The 23,677-nt window shown below is 42.5% G+C and overlaps 1 protein-coding gene across 3 annotated transcripts; it reads left to right on the forward strand.

Annotated features, from left to right (window-relative positions):
* Positions 1 to 2,231: 2,231 nt before the first annotated feature.
* On the forward strand, positions 2,232 to 23,359 carry LOC129834429 (neuronal acetylcholine receptor subunit alpha-5-like). Of its 3 annotated transcripts, XM_055899399.1 has the most exons (8): positions 2,232 to 2,528; positions 2,758 to 2,913; positions 6,105 to 6,256; positions 8,899 to 8,943; positions 16,377 to 16,486; positions 21,575 to 21,752; positions 21,919 to 22,683; positions 22,981 to 23,359. In XM_055899399.1, the coding sequence occupies exons 2-8, from the start codon at positions 2,835 to 2,837 to the stop codon at positions 23,137 to 23,139; spliced, it is 1,488 nt and encodes a 495-aa protein (XP_055755374.1). In that variant the 5' UTR covers positions 2,232 to 2,528; positions 2,758 to 2,834; the 3' UTR covers positions 23,140 to 23,359. The 3 variants fall into 3 exon arrangements, with proteins under 3 accessions (XP_055755374.1, XP_055755375.1, XP_055755376.1); XM_055899400.1 differs by lacking the exons at positions 2,232 to 2,528; positions 2,758 to 2,913; positions 6,105 to 6,256; positions 8,899 to 8,943 and adding an exon at positions 8,993 to 11,786; XM_055899401.1 differs by lacking the exons at positions 2,232 to 2,528; positions 2,758 to 2,913; positions 6,105 to 6,256; positions 8,899 to 8,943 and adding an exon at positions 15,808 to 15,896.
* The last annotated feature ends 318 nt before the right edge of the window (positions 23,360 to 23,677 follow it).

Consider the following 23,677-nt stretch of genomic DNA (forward strand, 5'->3'; position numbering starts at 1 on the left):
TGTTCCTGTCTTTTCTGGAGTCCCTTAGCCTTTACAGTACATAGAACTGATCTCAGTTTTATTCCCAGCAGGCACGGGATCGGTTGTTCATCAGTAAGTCTGAATCCTGCTTTTACATTTCCTTCCGTATCAGGGACATTTATGAGGCGTATTGTTGATATTTCTCTAATTACATATTTACATTTCTGAGTTTGAAGTTCATTTTCTGTTTCTGTAGCTCTCCAACTGATCCTACAGGAGACGAGGCACTGTACAGTGTAATAACTAGAGGTGGGTACTAAAGAAGAAACAAGTAGAATATAATATGTACATGTACTGTCTGATGGTTTACAAAGGTAGGTTCACATCATACCTATTTTTATCTGTTGTCTGTTATACTGACGTAGAGGCAGCCCTGGGGCATCACACGTAACCACATACTACACAGGTTGATGAATGTTTAGCCACATACACACAGAGACCAACAGGCCTGCAGACAGAGGAAGGCAACGTGAGCAAAGACTCATAACACAACTCAAGTCCCTCACAACTCAAACCACAGTGCACTGACTCAGCTATACTTATATAAAGATATTTTAACTGTAGCGATTTGGTTTCCCACAGACACTTAATTCTCAGAACACTCAGTTAACTTTCTCTACATACAGTATCCAGCATGTTTGACTAAATCTAGCAACCTCTCCCCTCAGTGAAAAGACCAGAACAGCAGGGTGAAACTGCCATCTATGCCAAAGTGACCAAAACAAAGAAGAAGAAAGAAAAACAGGACCCTGTTTACAGTCTGCTGATGAAAACATAAACAGAGAGGACACCATGATACTATATACTGTGTCATTACAAATACAGTAGTGCTATACAGTAGTGATATACAGTAGTATGTGACATGCGAAATGACATGACAGAACATGTGGTTTATCTGCCATTTTGGTCATAGAAGTCTGGGGATATTAATACTGTACACCTAGGTGTATGCCAAGATGTGTTTTTTTAAATACTGCTTTGGTTTTGAACATATTACTCTGCGTTTGATGCAGTCTGCAGTCTGGGTGCTATCTTTGAGCCTAGCAAAGATGTAGATGACTTTATTCCACCTTTTATTCAATAAAAACAAACCAAGCTTGAATAAAAGCAATATAAATTCAAACAAAGTGTTAGCCAATGTTTTCCACAGGTTTGTTATGCCAACATGGAAATATGAACTAAGACACACAAATGAATGATAAGACAAGACCGAGACATACATAGAGAAAGAGATGTGGACAAAGGAGAATATGTGGCAGGCTAATGTGGTTACAGTGTTTCTATAGAAATCTCAGTCTAATGGGAGAGGGAGACAGAGCTTAGTAATAGACAAGCCACCATCATCATGTCTCCCAGCAAAGGGGAAGAGGGGAGGAGAAGGGGTGAGGAGGGAAAGAGTGGGAGGCTGTCTGCAACATATTACCATTTCTCCACACACACCATGACCCAGGGGCTAGGCAGAAGAGATTGATTTTTTCCTTCCAGCATTTTCCATTTGCTGTCACTCTCACAAGGCATCGTCATCATTGACCCATGTCACACACCAGATGGTTTCACTCCTACGTGACGCTCATCCCTCAACTCAACAGTGCAGACGGCCGTCCCGCTATCTGACGTGAGACAATGCATAATAGACATGATGGAGTTATGTGACACACACACACACACACACACACACACACACACACACACACACACACACACACACACACACACACACACACACACACACCTCAAAATCGAAATCTTCTCATCACACAGGTACTCCAGCTACTGTAGTATCAGGGGAATGGATGCTGTATATTAGACAAGCTCTCAACACACACATACAGATACACACTTCTCCACCCCTATTAACCCTGACATTAAACCTGAAGCAACAGTCTGAAGCTACCTTAGTTAGACGTATGGCTAAGGCAGCCTCGCTGCTAGACACTGTCTGTGGGGAGAGAACGAGAGAGAACAACAGCAGTGTGCTGGATCTATGTAGGTAGAGCTGCTGGGGCAGGGCTTGCAGTGTAGACACTTGGCTGTGGATAGACTGCAGGCTGCAGGGAGTGTGCTGCTGGGGAAGATACCTGGTAGTGATTGGTGATCAGACTCTTCTGGGGGAGAGAGGGGGCCTGGCTTTCTGGAGGAAGTTGAGGAGGAGGGGGAAAAGGAGGAGAGAGAGGAGAGAGAGGGGGGCTGGTTTTCTGGAGGGGGTTGAGGAGGAGGAAAAGGAGGAGAGAGAGGAGAGAGAGTGCACTACCGTTCATTTGGAGGCAGCAGCAAGGGACTGAAGCATCGCCTGTCTGAGCTGAGGCAGGGCTGCATTGAATGGGGGAATACTAGAGAGCAGCGCTGCTTGTCTGTCTGGCGACACTGTCTGGACTCTCACGCTGCATCCAGGATAGATTGTGTGTTGAGTGGATGATAGGAATAGAGGATGCAGGTCTGATATGCACAGTATGTCTGTTCGTGATCACATGTGTATAAGTTTGTGTGTGTTCACTACATCCAAGCAGGTGAGTGTAATGTGTTAGCATGTACACTGTTGTGCATGTGTGTATATGTGAAATGTGTAAGATGAAATGTGTGTGTATGCAAATGTAAAAATGAGTTTCTGTGTGTATGCCGCATGCGTCTGTATTCATGTTTGTGTGTACGTGTAAGGTATCTATACGGATGTATACATGTCCCATAACTTCTTCTGTTTGTGTACTGTGCCATGATTTTATTGCTGTGTTTTCCTAGGCTCCAGCTGTGTTGTAGTCATGGCTGCCTGAGGGACTGCTCCCTGGCTGTGTGGGTCTGGAGCCCCCTCTGATTTCATGCTGAGAGTTGGGCCAGCGGCCACCACTCTAATCCTGCTGCTGTCATACTGCTGCTGCCACCTGTGTCACTCTCTGGGTAAGTTCTCCTCACAGTACCACCGTGGAGGACAGGGAAGACACTCTCAGAGTGATGGGACATCAGAGATGTTATCAGACTGAGAGATACCCACTCTGCACAGCTACGATCATCTACTGGGAACAGGATGATAAGGAGATGAGCGGCAGGGCAGATGGAAAGTCTGAGGATAGGAGATAGTGAAGAGGCTACTCCAGCTGAGACTAATCCTAAATTAAAAGAGGAACTGATGGTCATTAACAGATGGGCTGAGTAATGTCAATATGACCACTCAGTATATCCAGACCTAATGTCCCTTTTAAGTAGATTTCTAATCAAGGTGTATGGTCTCAGAGACTTTGCCAACATGTATTATGAAGGTCAGTGGTTTGGTATCCTGCTCTCAGTTAATTCCGTATATATGATACGCAGCCCTGTCTGGTTTAGTGCAGTAATTTCGTGTGATTGGTGACCTTCTGTTCAGCTGGGAGAGGTGATGAGCTGAATAAGGGAAGAAATATCTCTATTAATGACTTAGGGAAAGAACCTCAGCTCTAATAACTCTGTCCAGTCAATATCAGAAGTATAAGCTGGCCAGCCCAGATAGCGCCACACGGCTGCCTCCTCCATGCCAGCCAGCCTGTGCAGAAACAAGATTGATTCTCGCACTGACTGTGAGACGCTGATTGTAATTTGTTTTGGATAAGAGCTTGAGCGTTTGCTGAATAACTAAAATGGAAAAATGTAATGGAGCTCCTCTTCTGAAATTCTGTGATTCGTTAGCGGGCTGGGTTTAATAACATGGGCTGTGTGGACAGTAGAAGAGGGTTAGGAGATGTGTAAGGTCACAGATTTTAATCTGCCATCTCTTAGGGCATTTTTGTAAACCCCACATCTTCGAGTTAACTCATTAAATATTAACATCTTTCATCAGTACAGTACACAGCCAGGGATCCTCTGGAGAGATAGACTGGCCTAATGCCTCACTGGCCACACACTCAGGTTACGCTAATTGTAGATACACCCATTGATTGAACATAATGAAGATACGACTGAGCATTTATAACACAATCTATACACTGGATTAGAGATATTGTAAAGGGTTGGGAAGTGGTCTTTAGATTGTGTTTATCATTCAATCATGACAATTCATGGTGTTAGTCTAATGAAGGACATCAGAGCCAGCTGCAGAAGAGATTTGGCACGAGTTGTCTTTACTCACTTAAATGATTTCTATTTCATATATACCTTATTTAAAAGTATTACTTACAGGTATCTCATTGCTGAGTTACTACTTGTAATGACATACAATAGATGATGGTTGTGCTGTAGGTGTTATATGACACATTGTTGGATCATATTTATGGTGGTTTTCACAAAAGGGTAGTGTTCAGAATCTCCCAGAGAAGCCAGACGTGGAGCAGGATTTTCTGCAGGAAGCTGTGCTGAGAGTGACAGAGAGAAAGTCTAAGGATGCTGAATCTGCTAATCACAGTGATATTGACTGAGGTCTAAGAATGCTGCTATTGATCCTGAGCCTGAGGATGACACAGGGGTGTTATTAACTGTAGTCGGCCCCGTCATGGGCCTGTCATCCTCAGGTAAATTTGCAGCCAAATTGAACACACATAAAATAAGCCCATAAGCATGTGGGGAATGATTTAAGAGCATTGTGTCCGTCAAGAATTAAATCAATACTTCTTCATTTTCTCCTTGCGCTGGAGAGCTGTTTCCAGCAATAATACAGCAACTTTACATCCTTTGCTTGAACTAAAGTGCTGAATATAATAAATTAATCCTGAGAATTGCTTGTGCTTAATTCTGTATTTACAGAGGCTAACTCTAGATTTTCCTCCCATTCTGCAGTTGTATGTGGACTAGAGTGACGGCTGACATCTTTAATATGGAAGGTGCACCTCCGTTTTCTCTCTGTCTAAAAACCCAGCTAGCCCTTAGGGGGCACAAAGACCTCACTGTGTCCTTCACACATAAAACGCCTTGTCTATCTAAAGCTCCATCCTCCAGCCCTTCTCTCCATCATCAACCCCCCCTAGGATCTACACCACCAGGCCAGCTGATGCACTGATACAATGAGTTATCCATCAACCACAGTCACAAGATCAGACCCATCTGTAATGAAGTTATGGAGAGTAAAACTCATTGGAGCTTCCTTCCTCGTAATCCAGATAGAAAACACACTGAGACAAATTCAATTAGAAGAGCGGGGGATGACTGACTGAGAATTTACAGAGAGAGAGACACTAAATAGAACAGAGCTGATAGGAAGAAACACATTCGTTTTGGATGATGGAGGGAGGCTGACTAGACTGGCAGCCCACACTATTGAACCCTTCCCACTTGACACTGGTGGTGGCATCACACACATGGAACAATAGAGTCATATTTAATCTCTCCATGTCTATGCAGCCCGCTAACAGTTAGTCATCAATTACGGAGGAAATTGGTGCACAAATGCTACCCTGGCTGTTATTTTTAGTTAACACTGTGCCAAACCTTCATCAGCTTTGAAAGGTTTGGACAGCCTTTTGTTGCCTGAACCCCAGCCAAGTGACTCTTACCGTTAATCACTGTTAGATTGTTTATAGGCCTACTTCCATGGCGAAGAACTGGAGATGAAGCACCACTCTGTATTGGTAGCAGAGGAGTCTCATCCATGGAAGAAGAGGAGGATTAATTTGAGGGGAAATACAATAAAATGTATTATTCAAAAATCCTCCTTGTAAATAAAATTACACCTCTGTAAATATTCACCAACATATTTGATCAAACGTACTAGTTTGCAGAGAATTCTATCAGGAAGGACACACTTGACCTTTGTCTCCTTCCATGAGGAGTGGAAAACACCAAATCATGAATTAAAGGTATTGACTATGTTGCCATGACAAAGTGACAGTTAGCTTTCTTCCTCTCTAGAAAGTGAATGTCTGGTCCTGATCTGGGGGTAAATATGGACCAGAGATGTGATTGTTGTGATGCTGAGAGTGCTGGGGTGATTTCCTGCATGTTAAACTGGAGATTGATGGAGTTATTGACAACGTGTGAGGTGCCAGGGACTATGAATCATTGTCAATGTGCTTTAGCTGGGCTGAACATGGGCCATGAGCTGTTACCAGGATAATGCCCCCTGTTAACACGTTGCTGACATGATGCAGCTTAAGGAAGGCTAATGTGGTGTTTCCCTGCCTCTATAGGAATCCCTAAACTGTCCTCCTATGCCAAGACAGAGGACAAACTGTTCAAGAACCTCTTCAGAAACTACCAGAAATGGGTGAGGCCTGTGGAATATCTCAACGGCACAGTACGGGTCAGATTTGGACTGGCCATCTCCCAGCTAGTGGACGTGGTGAGAAAAATATGATTATTATGGGATATTGTGGTTTGTGTCTTCCTGATTATTATTTTGATGTTTTTCAATGCAAGCTGGAGTTTCAAGGCAAAGAATCAGTGGTGGAAAAAGTACCCAATTGTCATATTTGAGTAAAAGTAAAGATACCTTAATAGAACTTCTACTTCCTCCCAATCCCGGGTCCGGGAGCACCCCCACCAGTAAAAAAGTTGACTAGCATAGCCTAGCTTAGCGTCACAAGTAAATAGTAGCATCTAAATATCATTAAATCACAAGTCCAAGACACCAGATGAAAGATACACATCTTGTGAATCCAGCCATCATTTCTGATTTTTTAAATGTTTTACAGGGAAGACACAATATGTAAATCTATTAGCTAACCACGATAGCAAAAGACACAACTTTTTTTGTCCACCATTTTTTTCTGCATAGGTAGCTATCACAATTTCGACCAAATAAAGATATAAATAGCCACTAACCAAGAAACAACTTCCTCAGATGACAGTCTGATAACATATTTATTGTATAGCATATGTTTTGTTAGAAAAATGTGCATATTTCAGGCATAAATCATAGTTTACCATTGCAGCCACCATCACAACTCTCACCAAAGCAACTAGAATAACTACAGAGACCACCGTGTATTATCTAATTACTCATCATAAAACATTTCTTAAAAATACACAGCGTACAGCAAATGAAAGACACAGATCTTGTGAATCCAGCCAATTTTTCCGATTTTCTAAGGGTTTTACAGCGAAAACACAATATAGCGTTATATTAGCTTACCACAATAGCAAACATCACAACAGCATTTATTCAAGCCAAAAATAGCGATAACGTATAAACCACCAAAATATATAAATTTTTTCACTAACCTTCTCCGAATTCTTCAGATGACAGTCCTATAACATCATATTACACAATGCATATAGAGTTTGTTCGAAAATGTGCATATTTAGCGGCACAAATCGTGGTTATACAATGTGACTAGTGGCCAAAACTTCAAGCAATCTGTCGGGCGCCATCTTGGAGAGGCACCTATTCTAATCGAAAACTATTCATAAACTTGACTAAAAAATACAAGTTGGACAGCAAATGAAAGACAAATTAGTTCTTAATGCAATCGCTGTGTTACATTTTTAAAATTAACGTTACTTCAGCATACAGCGTGCGCTAAAGCGAGACCGCACCGAAATTCATGGCGGAATTATTATTTTACATTGTCAACATAAATACGAATTAACAACATAAAGATTGCTTACCATTTGCCGAGCTTCCATCAGAATCTTGGGCAAGGTGTCCTTTCTCCAGAACAATCGTCTTTTGGTTGAAAGATGTCCTCTTCTCCTGTAGAAATAGCAGCTAACGATAGCCACCCACTGGAGAGGTGTCCAACTCGTGAAAGCCGGTCACAAAGAAATCCAGGAAAATCGCAATAAACTGATATAAACTGATATAATTCGGTTTAAATTAACTACCTTATGATGTCTTTAACACCTATAACGAATAAAAACATGACCGGAGATATAGAACTGCTAAAACGAAAGCTTTTGCAGGACGCCATTGTGATGTGACGCCCTTGCGCCAGATGCCCCGTTGAAAAGAACGGTACTTCCGTTCCATGATCCTTTATAGTGGCCCAGATTGCGCAATCCACTCCATTCAAATTCTCCCCGCTTACTGACATCTAGAGGAAGGCGTATGCAGTGCATGTAGCCCGATGGCTTACATGGGGACTTATAAACTGACCTCAGAACAGGGACCTCGATTTCTGAAATCTCACTCCCTGACAGGAAATGTGCTGCAGAATGAGTTCTGTTTCACTCAGAGAAATAATTCAAACGGTTTTAGAAACTAGAGAGTGCTTTCTATCCAATAGTAATAATAATATGCATATTGTACGAGCAAGAATTGAGTACGAGGCAGTTTAATTTGGGAACGTAAATATTACAAAGTCCCAACAGCACCCCCTATTGAGAAAAGGTTTTAATAGAAAATGACTCAAGTAAAAGTGAAAGTAACCCAGTAAAATATTACTTGAATAAAAGTCTAAAAGTATTTGGTTTAAAATATACCTAAGTATCAAAAGTAAAAGTATAAACTATTTCAAATTCCTTATATTAAGCAAACCAGACGGCACCATTTTCTTGTTTTTTATTTATTTATGGGTAGCCAGGGGCACACTCCAACACTCAGACATCCTTCACAAATGAAGAATGTGTGTTTAGTGAGGCTGCCAGATCAGAGGCAGGGGATGACCAGCGATGTTCTCTTCTAAGCGTGTGAATTGGACCATTTTTCTGTCCTGCTAAGCATTCAAAATGTAATGATTACTTTTGGGTGTCAGGGAAAATGTATGGAGTAAAAAGTACATTATTTTCTTTAGAAATGTAGTGAAGAAAAAGTAAAAGTAATCAAAAATAGAAACAGTAAAGTACAGATACCCAAAAAACTACTTGAGTAGTTGAAAGTATTTTTTACTTAAGTACATTATATCACTGGAAAGAATATGTCACTATAAATATATTTAGGCTAATTTACATTGTTTGTTTTTTTACCACATTTACACACATACTGACAGTATAACAACACAAAGGTACAGATAAAACCTTTACAGTATGGTCTCTCCATTACAGGACGAGAAGAACCAGTTGATGACAACCAATGTGTGGATGAAACAGGCAAGATTTTAAACATATTTTGGGGGGGCATAGAATATTTAAGTGATCATTCCCGAGAAGCCAGTGTTTGGAGGATATATTGGCACGGGTGTTGTTAGGCAAACCATGCCAATATGTCCTTCAATCACTGGCTTTGAGGGCATTATCACTTTTATACAACGGGTTACCAACATATTTAAATAATGATTATGCATATTTTCAATAAAAAGTTATTTTGAGGAATTTATTCATACTATTTCATCGTTCCACAAGATATAGTCCCGACACAAATCTAGGTGTTGCTACCCAAGCCGGCTTGTCATTCGTTCTATCGGTTCGATTCCCAGAGACGTGACCCAGTTGTTAAGTATTTTTGTTCTGTATCTATGGACGCGACCCAGTCGTTCGTTCTAAATGTTCTATTGCCATACTGGCTGCCAACGTTCTTGCTTGCTAGTTAACCAACTATGGCTAACTTATAGTCACATCAAACAGTGCAGACAGAATAACAACAAAGTAACTGAATTTGCATTTGTTTAAGCTGTTTTCTAGTGACATTTATTTGGATACATCCATAACAATGAGCTAATGAGGCGCGATTTCACCTGGCATAGAAAATGTGCTCTCTCGTCAGGACACTGTTGTTCAGAGGAACTAGTCAACAACACAGCTAACACAATCACTTCAAAGTGAAGCTGGACAGACTGCAAACTAGCTGCACTTAATTTCATTTCACCTGGTTTCTATTGACATTTCTTTGTATATATCCATTAAAATGTTGACTGGCTGAGAAAAGCTGCCTGCCTATCTGTCTGTTCCCGACTCCCAACCCCTACACGTTCATTACTATGGGACAGCTGGAGATCAAGTTTCTAAATTAACAATGTTACAAACGTCAGAGAGACAGACGGCGAGGTTTATGCAAATCTCAACTATTGAAAACCAATTGCTAGTTTAAAAGAAATAGGAGATAATGTCTAGACTCTTTTTACATTGGAGATCAAGTTTATAAATTGCCTGGTTGGGCTGATCAGACAGTGGATTGTGCAGTGAGATTGAACAGTGCAAATAGGCATTTCAACGTCATAGCTTCAGATGGTGGTAACTTGTGGAATAGACAACGGCTAGAATGCGGTTTTAACCCATCAGCATCCAGGATTAGACCCACCCGTTGTATAATTCATAACACTCTACAGCAGTGGTTCACAACCAGGGGTACTAGGACCCCCGGGGGTACTTGGCCTATCTAGAGGGGGTAATTAAAAACTCATAAGTCCATAGGGTTACATGCACATACGCCGGATACTTCAGGCGTACTCCAGGCAGAGCAAAATTCAGTTGGGAGTAGAGTAACCAAAAAAGGTTGGGAACCACTGCTCTACAGCAGCGTCAGCTTGACAAACAAAGGTGACATGGAATTTAGAGTAACAATCAACCTCCCTTCCTCCTGCATGTCCCCTTGTTCTGGTGGCATTTCACAAAGAGCTCACATCTTCATTTCTCCCCACCCTCCTCCACCTTCCCTTGTGCCCACACGAGCAACCCAGTTTGCAACTCCCGCCCCCCGGCAGCCTGCCTTGCCCCCATCCCTCTTGGCAGCTTAATTCATATCCTCTGACTGCATCTGCTCTCTGCAGCCAGGGAATCATCACTCCAGACCAGGGTCTGCAGGTCAGCCTCTCTCTAGTCTGCCACAATGACAAACAACTCCATGCAAATCAGAGGACAAAGGGCAATAGCTAACATGATGGCCACATCTATTCATCAGCGGTGAATGAGGAGATAAGGTTGAAGATATAGCTCTGTCCACATCAGTGCTTCTCTCCCACTATCTACTTTATTTGGCCATACATTTTTATATCCACCATGTGATGATGCAAAAACTCTGAGATATTACATCTGCTTATCACAGATATGCAGTTGCATTGTTACACATACACTGACTGTACAAAATATTAAGAACAGAACAGTTGAGTGTGAAAAACCAATCTGCGTTGCAGTTGTTGACACAAACCGGTGCACCTGGCACCTACTACCACAACCCGTTCAAAGGCACTTAAATATTTTTGTCTTGCCCATTCACCCTCTGAATGGCACACATACACAATCCATGTCTCAATTGTCTCAAGGCTTAAAAATCCTTCTTTGTCCTGTCTCCTCCCCTTCATCTACACTGATTGAAGTGGATTTAACAAGCGACATCAACAAGGGATCATAGCTTTCACCTGGTCAGTCTATGTCATGGAAAGAGCAGGTGTTCTTAATGTTTTGTACACTCAGTGTATACCTGTAGTGGAATCAATTTCCACGCAGGAGGAGAAAAGTAATTTATGGTGAGCTCCAGTAGCAGTCTTGTCAAATGAATCCACTTGTAAAAAAAGATTGCCATTCATGAATGATGTGAAGGTTGTATCATCTGTGATCTACATCTGTTTATTTTAGTTACTATGCTGTTACTAAGCAGTAATGTATTACGGCAGTGTTATGTTACTGTGTTAAGAAGCAGTGCGGCTTGGTTGGGTTGTGTTTCAGAGGACGCATGGCTCTCGATCTTCGACTCTCCCGAGTCCGTAAGGGACTTGCAGCGATTAGACAAGACTGTAACTACTACCAAATTTGATACCACGAAAATTGGGGAGAAAAAAAGTGTAAAATAATAATAATAAAAATTTAAAAAACACCTAATAGGAAATGCACATGCGCACTATTGTACCGGGGGCGGTAGAGCACGAGAGGTTTTGACTAAACAAAACAAACTGTACTCCCGTCTCCTGCCTGGTCATTTCAACACAACACAAATATTACACTGGCGACGGGGTGATTAAGCTTCTTAAACAGACATTGCTTGAAGGGAAGAATGTTGCGTGAGTAATTAAACTCTAAATAATTATGTAAATCGTCACTTCTTTGTTTACTTTTTTCGCCAGTAGAAAAGGCTAAGCACCGCTCGTAGGTACAGTGTTCAGGAGCTGCCAAGTAGCAAGCCCATTGGAGTCCAGAATGACGACACTGCCCTCTGGTGGTTAAAAAAAAATGTAATTGAACCCATTGAAATTAGGCGATCTCAGTGGAGAAATATTGTAAAAAAAGGAATAAGAAACGTAACACATAGTAATGTGTACATTATTACAAATGAGTACAGTGAATGAAGTAATTGCAGAAACTTCTGAAATGAAGAAAGTGAAGAATTGGGTGAAAATTCTGAAAATTAAGGAATACAAGGAATAAGGAAACTGAATAATTAACTGTGAAAATGGCGTACAGAGTACTAGAGTTTGAGGCTACAAAAGAGGATTTAAATTCCTATTTAGAGCGTTTTGAGCGTTGGCTGGCTGCAAATGAAATCAAAGATGAAAGGAAAACAGATGGGATTGCTGAAAGGTCTCATTGAACCAATAAAAGCGGTAGAGTTGACCTATGCAGAACTGACTGAAACTCTTTCAAGGCATTTCAAGCCTAAGCCAATTCTCATTGCAGAACGTTTCAGATTTTACCAACGTCACCAGAGTCAAAGGGGAAACTGTGGCTGACTACATCCTTGCTTTGAAAAGGCGGGCAAGTACATGTGAGTTTGCACGATTTCTTGATGACGCTATCCGAGACAAGTTTGTATGTGGTCTCACAGGTTAAGCATATCACAGAAGGCTTCTGTCAGAGAAGGACCTGACCTTTAAGAAAGCCTGTGATATCGCATTTGGACTCGAGCTTGCCCACAGGGATACTATTGAGCTATCGGGACATGCAGAACGTCAGAAAGGTGTTCACATGGTCAGTGATGCACGTGGTGAAAAAGGCTCACAAAAGTCACACTTTTCTCAGTCCCGTCCTCAAGGTTACACAAGAACAAAGCAGCCCACATCACAAAGGGGTAAGCCAAGTTGCTACAGATGTGGGGGAGATAATCATCAGCACAGTGAATGTCGATTCCAAACTTAAAAGTGCCACAATTGTGGAAAGGTTGTACATCTACAGAGAGTGTGTAAAGCTCCAAAACGCACAGCATGAGCGCACAACGTGTCAGACGCAGCACAAGAAGAGGAAGGTACAACTGAAACAGTATTGGAACTGTTCACAGTGTACACAGCTCAACAACAAAAAGATGGAATCTATCTCAACATGGAGTTAGAGGGAAAACCAGTGAAAATGCAGTTGGACACCGGAGCGTCTGTATCGCTTGTCCCAGAAAGACTCTACCATAAAAAACTGAAAGAGTGCCCTCTTCAGCCAGCATCCATCCACCTTTCTTCATACACTGGTGACACTATTCCTGTGTTAGGGCAGATCCAGGTACCAGTCCGGTATGAGGGGAAGGAGTGGACGCTACCGCTTGTCATTGTTAAAGGAGAATATTCAGCCTTGCTAGGCAGAAATTGGCTACAAAAGATCAAGTTGAACTGGGGAGAAATCTTCAGTCTGAGAAATGACAAACCAGTGAGTCAGGCTACACTCACTAACATGCTGGAGAAGCATAAAGAACTTTTTAAATATGTCTACGGCGAAATACAAGACTTCACAGCAAAAGTCAGAGTGCAAGAAGGAGCCAAGCCTATCTTTCACAAACCACGCCCAGTTCCCTATGCTCTTAAGGAAGCAGTAGAGAAGGAACTGGACCGCCTACAGAAGAATAACATAATCACAAACGTAGCGAGGAGCGACTGGGCCGCTCCGATCGTTGTAGTGCCAAAGAAAGACAAGACCGTCAGAATGTGCGGTGACTACAAGGTCACAGTAAATCGCTGCATACTACCAGAGGAATATCCACTACCAAACTCTGAAGATCTGTTTGCCACTCTAGATGGTGGGAAGGTTTTCAGTAAGCTGGACCTGGCATTCGCTTATCAGCAACTGAAGCTGGATCCGGAGTCAGAACAGTATCTGACCATCAATACACACAAGGGGCTATTCAGATTCAATCACTTGGCCTATGGAATCTCGACAGCTCCAGCGATATTCCAACACACAATGGATCAGATCTTGGAAAGTTTAGACAATGTTGTGTGCTTCATGGACGACATCCTCGTGTCAGCACCAACCATTGGAGAGCACCTTTAGTTATTACGGAAAGTTTGTGGCAAACTTGTCCACATTGTTGCATCTGCTTCACCAACTGCTGCAGCCGATACAAAGTGGAATTGGTCCCCACAATGCGAAGAAGCATTCAAGACTTGCAAACAGCGTCAACTAAAGAGCAAGTGGCTTGCCCACTACGACACAGAGATGAAGCTGAGACTCACGTGTGATGCATCTCTATACGGAGTAAAAGCCGCCATCTCACATGTTCTACCGTCAGGTGAAGAACACCCTATTGCGTTTGCATCACGGACTCTGTCACCAAGTGAGAAGAATTATGCTGAAATTGAGAAGGAAGCCCTGAGCATAATATTCGGAGTGAAGAAGTTTCACAAATACCTCTACGGAAGGAAGTTCCAACTGCTGACAGATCACAAGCCTCTGTTGGCCATCCTTGGACCAAAATCAGCCATACCAACCCTTGCTACACTTCGAATGCAACGTTGGGCTCTGATATTGCTAGCCTACGACTACGAGATCGAGTACAGAAGATCTAGTGATCACGCAAATGCAGATGCACTATCAAGACTACCATTCAATAGTGACTCCAACAGTGAAGATGATAGAGCAGTCTTTCAGATCTCTCTCATCAACGAACTGCCCATATCTGCTTCAGACATAGCAGAGGAAACGAGGAAAGACTCAGTGCTTTCCAAAGTCTTGGACTTAACATTAGGCGGTTGGCCAACCTTCGTAAATGACGATAACCTTCGTCCATTCATCGACAAGAAAGACCAGTTGTCCACTGATCAAGGATGTGTTATCTGGGGATCAAGGGTGGTGGTACCGCACAAATTCCAGAGGAGACTGCTGTCTGACCTGCATGAGGGACATCCAGGGATCACTCGAATGAAAGCACTCGCCTGCAGTTATCTGTGGTGGCTGGGACTGGATCAGGACATTCAACAGCATGTAGGCCACTGCTGACCTTGTGAAGCTGTTTGCAACAAGCCTGCTGCTGCACCTCTTCATCCATGGTCCTGGGCTGCTACACCATGGGAAGGCATCCATGTGGATTACGCCGAGATTGACAAGCAACATTTCCTTGTTGTCGTCGATGTCCATTCCAAGTGAATGGAAGTGTTCCCTACTCAACTGACCACAGCTGAGAAGACCATCAATCTTCTCAGACACCTGTTCGCATCCTTTGGACTAGTCAAGGAGCTCGTATCGGGCAATGGCCCTCCTTTCACGTCAAACGATTTTGAAATGTTTCTGAAGAACAACAGAGTAAGGCACATCCTGTCACCACCTTACCATCCGACATCAAACGGAGCAGCGGAGAGAGCCGTGCAAACCTTTAAGAAGGCCTGGACTAGACTTGAGGTTCAGTCTGGGCCCACCCACCAAAGGCTTCCCTGGTTCCTGTTTACTTACCGTAACACACCACACACAGTAACGGAATGTACACCAGCTGAACTGTTTCTGAAACGCCAACCACGTCCCTGCCTAACATTGTTGAAACCAGACTTGTCAAGCACTGTGGCAAAACACCAGCTACAGCAGAAGAAAGCTCATGACAGACACTCAAAGACTGTCAGAGAATTCAAAGAGGGAGAGAGGGTGATGGTACGTGATTTCAGACACCCCAAAAGCCTGTGGAACTCAGGTGTGATCTGAGACGCAGAGGGCCTTTGACTTAAGTCCAAATTGGTCATCGCCATGTCAACGTTCATGTGGATAATCTGCTACGGTCCAACGCCCCAGCAGAGACATGCTGAGAGAACAAGAACAATAACGACCCCCAGGACTATTCTCCTGACTGTGGACGTACGGGAGAGACAGAGCCTGACCTTCCACCCGAACCTGGCCCACCACCGGAAGAACAGGAGGAGCGGAGATATCCTATTCGACAGCGAAGGGCACCTCAAAAGCTTGACCTGTGAGTTGAGCTGTTTCAGGAGGTAACAGAGTAAAACAAACACTTTAATATGTCATAGATTAAAGGAAAGATAAAGGACATTACCTGGGTTAGTTATTAGGACACAAATTCCATCTTCGGGGCAGAATAATCCCCTGGATTTGTGATGGGCTCTGAAAAGTCTGTTCCAACCCAGTAGTTGAATAATGTTTAAGAATGCATTGTTCAGATATTGCCTTGTTCTCTGGGAGTTAAACACTATGGGGGAGGAGTGTAGTGTCTGGGATCTACATCTGTTTATATTAGTTACTATGCTGTTACTAAGCAGTAATGTATTACGGCAGTGTTATGTTACTACACCTAATAGGAAATGCACATGCGCACTAGTGTGCCCGGGGCTGTAGAGCACGAGAGGTTTTGACTAAACGAAAACTAACTGTACTCCCGTCTCCTGCCTGGTTATTTCTCCACAACACAAATATTACAAAGGTGACTCATCCATCTGTCTCTCGCTCCTGTTTAGGAATGGTTGGACATGAAGCTACGCTGGAACACTGATGACTACCTGGGCATCACTACCATCAGGGTCCCATCGGACTCCATCTGGATCCCAGACATTGTGCTCTATGACAAGTAAGTACCATGCCCATGACTGCCAACAGTTAAGAACAAAAGATGTCACTGATATTGAACTAAAGCTTTCTGTGCAATATAATCTCCACATTAGGGTGGATATATTACCAGTGATTGACTTGGGGCATAGCTGTCTGGTGTTGTGCTGAAACCTACCCCCCCTTCTAATGTCCTTAATTTTGTGGCTAGAGTCAAATACTTTCTGTGGCACACATCAAAGTCAAATAGTTTCTATAGAACAAACTTCTATAGAACAAACTTCACGTCAGTATAGGCAACTGAAATGACTAATTAATGTATGTGTGTTATATTAAACATAGTGGGAGTAAAATGTTGGCAAGCAATAAACATTTCAGAACAACTATGGCTGAATTATTATCCTTACACTTTTAAAAATACTAGTCGAATAAGACATGGGAGAGATGACGAATACGCCGACATGGGCAGCCCTGGGGCGGCATGGGGCACCCCCTGGTGCGGGCGGGGGCGGGTCTGAAGGCGGGGATCGAAGCGCTACATACACTTGAAACAAATAGCCAAATCGAAAACTGCAGACAAAAATGCTTTCTGCTTCTAAGATCAGTCTAATGTAGGAAGAGCAGAAATCTTAACTAGCAAGCAAGTCGCAGCAATGAAGAACGCGAAGGGGGGAGAATTCTGTCGGGGAGATTTTCAGCACAACCCTGGAACGCCATATTAGCACGCCATACCGGAACTTCACATTTTGGGGAATTGCATACCGGTTTCTCTATAAAAACAAAGTAGCCTTTCGCTGGCCCAGATTCACACACAGAGGTAAAAAATGTTGATCAAAGCAGAATGAAGGTGGGATCTTAACTGAACAGCAATGGCGAGTGGGTATTCGTTTCCTGATTCTGCTTTGTTCAAGTTTATTTGCCGCTAGGATCTGTGTGTCAATATAGGCTGTTCGAGATAGCGCAGATTGAAAATGTGGCATGATACCTGTTCCAAATTGTCAAATGAGGTTTTGTAAGGTCATGACAAGTCTTGGAAATTAGCTTTTAAATATGGCCAATCAATAAAAAAACACATATCAGCCATTATCGGAATGACCCTTTAGTGCATGTCTGTGTTGTTGCGTGAATGCCAGTGCGAGTGGGCGGTTGCCGGAGGAGGGAGTGCGCGACATTTCAGCAGAAGGTATACAGTAATGACAGACAGACTAACTAGATCACCAATTCAAAATATAACTTGTAGCAGTTCATTTCGTTGTTGCCTTTCCACCGGCACTGTAGAGCCTAAATATATCTGCAACGTTAAACAACTTGGATTCACCTCTATTATTTTATTTAACCTTTCTTCAGACGGAGTCACATTGAGATTCAAAATATATTTTACAAGAGAGCCCTGCACACATTACAATACAATAAGAATATTAAAACAACATACACGTTTATAAAACAATACAATTCAGCACCATAAAAAAAATCAATAAGCATTTAATAAAAGCAATCACATTGAACTCTATAGAGATCCTCAATCAATAATGGAAACAGTCTGAGTGGCACCAGCACATTTAACTGCAGTGAATTTTGCAGATTATTCCACAAATTTGGGGCATAAAAACAAAACGCAGATTTTCCCAAATTTATGGAGACTGGAGGGATCTCTAGTGTTATCCATTAATGTGAACAGGTTTGGTAACTCATGATTCTTATCTTAATTAATGATGTTACATATAGAGAGGGTTTCTGTAAGATTACTTGGTAAATAAATCAACGAGAATGTAGCTCTCTTCTTACAGACGGAGAGGTCCATCCCACATTTTATACAGAGTACAATGAGTCCTAAAGTTGTCACCCTGTGATAAAACGTATTGCTGAATGGTAGACTGCGTCCAAGGGTTATAAAACAGAGGTTGCCGCATGCATGTAAACAATATCACCAAAATCCAAGACAGGAAGAAGCGTTGTTTGAATAATCTTTCTCCTATTTTTATTACTAAGGCATGATTTATTGCTATATAAAAAAAACTATCTTGGATTTTAGCTTCTTAGTCAGATGTTTTATGTGCGTTACGAAGGACAACTTGTAATCAATCCAGACACCCAGGTACTTATATTGAGAAACAAGCTCCATTTGGGCTCCATTTATTGCGCAAATATGCAGGTCCTCAGGGTCAACATTTCATGACCTAGAGAACAGCATGAGCTTGATTTTACTTGTATTTAACACTAATTTAAGATCTGTAAGTGATTTCTAAATTGAATCAAAGTCATGCTGAAGTTCACAAATGGCCTCCTGCACCGAGGTGGCACAGGACCACAAAACTGTGTCATCTGCATAGAGATGAATGTTACAAGTATTAACAGTGTTTCCTATGTCATTAATCTATGAAGATGGCCTGAGTTCTGTTGCTAAGATAATTCTGAAACCATAAACAGGCTGTATATACTAGGACTACCCTTGATCATTTCTTCAGAAAAACAGAATGATCAACAGTGTCGAACGCGTTTGACGGGCCAATGAACAAGGCAGCACAGCTCTTTTTAGCATCCAAGGCATTGACAAGATCATTAACAACTAGTGTGTTTGCTGTGGTAGTACTATGCCCAGGCCTAAACCCTGATTGGTTTATATTAAGAATACAATTATCAGACAAAAAGGACAAAGTTGTACAGTACATGAACCAAGGATTCAAGAATCTTAGCTAAACAAGGTAGTCTTGAAATGGGGCGATAGTTGTCAAGATCATTTGTATCCCCACCCTTATGGAGTGGCAGCACATATGCAGATTTCCATGCTTCTGGAACACTTCCTGATTACAATGTTAAATAAAAAATACGGGCTACCGAGCCAGCAATAAGTCTGCACTATTAAGCAGACCAGGCTCCAAATGATCAGCCCCTGTGGATTTATTTTTTGTCTAATGTTAGCATAGCATCCAGGATTTCTTTATCAGTGAATTTCCAAAAAGAAAACTCCTGACCAGCATTTTCAGAATCATTCAATAGATTTTCACCATCAACATCCAAACTACTCTTTTCAAGAGCTGGCTTTGAAATACATTCAAATATATAGCCTGCAGAGATGCAATGGTGATTAAATGCATTAATGATGATCAATTTTGTCAGTAAAAGTGCCAGAATCTAAATTAATTTGATGGGGGAGAGAAGAGGAGACACAACCCTTCAGTGATTTAACAGCTTTCCAGAATTTAGCTGGATTCCCTGTACATTCAGATAGTGTATTGACATAATAATCCTATTTTGTTTTTTTAACTAGTTTTACACACAGATTTCTCAATTGCCTAAAAGACTGGCAGTCTGGGCCCGAGTCTGTGAATCTAGCTTTGGCCCAGGCAGCATCTCTGTTGTGTAGGACTTCAGATAGCTCTGGACTGAACCAAGGGCAAGACCGATTTCTAGTTCTCCGTTTTTTAAAGGGAGCATGTTTATCATGTTTATTGAAAACATTTGTGAAGTGGTTCAGAGACAACTCTGGGTCAGGTATAGATGCAATGCAATCAAAGTCACAAAATAAAGGTCACAAAAAAAGGCCTGTTCTTTGAAATGTAAAAAATTCAACATGTTGATAAAACAAGGTTTGGATCGAGGCATCCGTATATCCCTGACACATACAATGGGACAATGGTCACTAATATCTAAAGCAAATCCCCACTCCCAGCATATTTCTCTGGAGTATTTGTAAATATGAGGTCAATCAAAGTCGATTTCATAGAGTCCTTTAAGTTTGGACGAGTGGGCTTTGTAATCAGCTGGGTCAAATTTAAATTAGTACAAAAATCCTTTAAACAGTCAGCATCCTGCCTTCCCCATGCAAGATTAAAGGTCATGGAGAAGTCTGAGTTCAAATCAAATCCAAATCAAATTTTAGTTGTCACATACACATGGTTAGCAGATGTTAATGCGAGTGTAGCGAAATGCTTGTGCTTCTAGTTCCGACCATGTAGTAATATCTAACAAGTAATCTAACAATTTCACAACAACTACCTTATACGCACAAGTGTAAAGGAATGAATAAGACTATGTACATAAAAATCAATGGATGAGCGATGGCCGAACGGCATAGGCAAGATGCAGTAGATGGTATAGAGTACAGTATATACATATGAGATGAGTAATGTAGGGTATGTAAGCATTATATAAAGTGGCATGTTTAAACCATTAACAGTGAATAATCAGAGGTCTCAATAGCATAATGTCTAATGGACCGACTTGAAAAATACAGCTCCTGCACTACTTCCATCCCAAGTCAAGCACAGTATAATACTGGAAACTTTCTAAGTATTTTCAGGGATTTTATGTAATCTATTACAAGACATCTAGTGGCCCCTTTGGGTACTCAGATTATCACAGGTGTCTGTAACAATCTCTGGCCCTCTGTGTCTGCTTTTACACAGGCATCCCAATTCTGGGATAATTTTTTTCTACCTATTGGTCTTTTGACCAATCACATCAAATCTTTTCACATCAGATATTTTTCAGAGTTGATCTGATTGTTCAAAAGATCAATTAATAGCCTCCCGAGTGGTGCAGTGGTCTAAGGCACTACATCGCAGTGCCAGCTGTGCCACTAGAGATTCTGGGTTCACGACCGGGAGACCCATGGGGCGGCGCACAATTGGCCCAACGATGTCTGGGTTAGAGGAAGGTTTGGCCGGCAGGGATGTCCTTGTCTCATCGTACACTAGCGACTCCTGTGGCGGGCCGGGTGCAGTGCACTCTGACACGGTTGCCAGGTGTACGGTGTTTCCTCTGACACATTGGTGCGGCTGGCTTCCGGGTTAAGTGGGCATTGTGTCAAGAAGCAGTGTGGCTTGGTTGGGTTGTGTTAAAACTAATTAATACTATATGTATTCAATTTTTTTTATATACACTTTTCAAGTATAAATTACGAAAATTACGATAGGTTGCTATAGATTTTCTGTTAATTACCAAAATGACTGTAGATTCCAGTAACTTTGGGAAATGACCATTAGCTTTGTAGCCCTACACAGCATAGACTATATTTTGAACAGCACAAATTCATTTAATCCAACACATCAAGAAAAGCCTGATTCAATCCTGTAGAAGAATAACAGATGTTAATCCATTCCTCTAACAGTGCCGATGGACGTTTTGAGGGCTCTGTCACCAAGGCTGTTGTCAAGTATGATGGCACCATCACCTGGACACAGCCCGCTAACTACAAGTCAGCCTGCATCATCGATGTCACCTTCTTCCCCTTTGACCTGCAGAACTGCTCCATGAAGTTTGGCTCCTGGACCTATGATGGCTCACAGGTTGTAGCCTACACAGCATTGTGTAACAGTCTACAGTATATTAATGACCATACAGTCTTTAATTGATGTCAGAAATATGTTAATCTCTTGTTTATACTTTGGTTAGTTAAAGGGAAGATACGTCTGTTGATATTTAATCTTTTTTAACCTTTTATTCATTCAATAGGTTGATATCCTCCTGGAGGACTTCCATGTGGATAAGAGGGACTACTTTGACAGTGGTGAATGGGATATAGTGAAAGCAACAGGCAGCCGTGGTCTGAGGATGGACGGATCCTGCCACTTCCCCTTCATCACCTATTCCTTCATTATCCGTAGACTGCCGCTCTTCTACACCCTCTTCCTTATTATCCCCTGTATTGGCCTTTCCTTCCTCACCATCCTGGTCTTCTACCTGCCCTCCAACGGCGGGGAGAAGATCTCCCTGTGCACCTCTGTGCTGGTGTCCCTCACCGTCTTCCTTCTCGTGATCGAGGAGATCATTCCTTCCTCCTCCAAGGTCATCCCTCTGATCGGGGAGTACCTGGTGTTCACCATGATCTTTGTCACGCTCTCCATCGTCATCACCGTCTTCGCCATCAACATCCACCACCGCTCCTCGCCCATGCACCAAGGCATGGCGCCCTGGGTGCGTCGTATCTTCCTGCACAGGCTGCCTAAGCTGCTGTGTATGCGCAGCAACGTGGACCGCTATGCTACCCCCGGTGGGGCCAGGGCAGGACTGTCAGGGAGAGAGCGTGCAGGACTGGCAGGGAGAGAGGGGGCAGGACTGGCAGGGAGAGAGGGGGCAGGACTGGCAGGGAGAGAGGGGGCAGTAGGGGGCATTATGAAGTCCACCCCTCATCTCTCCTCCACGAATGACCTGCAGGCTGCTTTGGACTCTATCCGTTACATCACCATGCATGTGGTCAAGGAGAACGAGGTCAGAGAGGTAAGGTCCTATAGAGTTACAGAGAATCAGTCTGTCCCTGCAGTATCTATGACACAGTTGGCATGAGAGAATATTGTGTTTGTTATGATACAAAATCAATTCTCCAGTACTGAATTTAGGTTTTGAAGTCTTACTGTAATTCTCTCTCTATATTAATCTTCTCCATACTGTATATTTGTCTCCATCCTCTGATTGTCACATGCAACTGCACCTCTGAGTGCAAAGCCCTCCCAGCCGGTGTCAACGAGGTCATGTGTTGGAGTCTGAAGGGCATGTTTGGTCTCTCTCTCTCTCCAGGTGGTGCAGGATTGGAAGTTTGTGGCTCAGGTTCTGGATCGTGTGTTCCTGTGGACCTTCCTCCTGGTCTCAGTACTGGGCTCTGCTCTGCTCTTTATCCCTGTCATCTACAAATGGGCAAAGATCATTGTCCCCAACCATGCAGGCGGCAGCGGATAAGACTAAACTGAGTCTAAGTGCACTGAGCACAACAAATTCAGAGACACTACCGTCAGTGCAGAGGCAGAGACACTTACTCACATGTGGGTGTGGGAGACCAGTTATAATGGCAATGGATTCTAGTTCCATCATGATTTTTGATTTGTGTATATGAATGATGGATTATTGTCTCTATGTTTCTGTATCTGTTTATAGATTAAATTAACATACAATTGTTTTATATTCTGGAAGGAGGATACCTCCCTATAGACATATCTCACAAAGTAAAGTATAACAATGAATACAATTCTCCAGGTTATGTAAGGACCGACGCTGGAGAAGAGAAGCAGGTACAGGGAGTCGAACATTTAATATGGAACAGACATCAAACAGAGACAGCGTCAGAACTGGGTATGCAAAGACAAACAAACATTCATCCTGAAGCAGGGAACAGACCTTGGGAACAAACAGATATAGGGGAGGTAATAACACAGGTGATTGAGTCCAGGTGAGTCCAATAATTGCTGAAGTGCGTGATGAGGGAAGGCAGGTGTGCATA

The sequence above is a fragment of the Salvelinus fontinalis genome, chromosome 35, assembly GCF_029448725.1.
Source record: "Salvelinus fontinalis isolate EN_2023a chromosome 35, ASM2944872v1, whole genome shotgun sequence".
Taxonomy (NCBI): Eukaryota; Metazoa; Chordata; class Actinopteri; order Salmoniformes; family Salmonidae; genus Salvelinus; species Salvelinus fontinalis.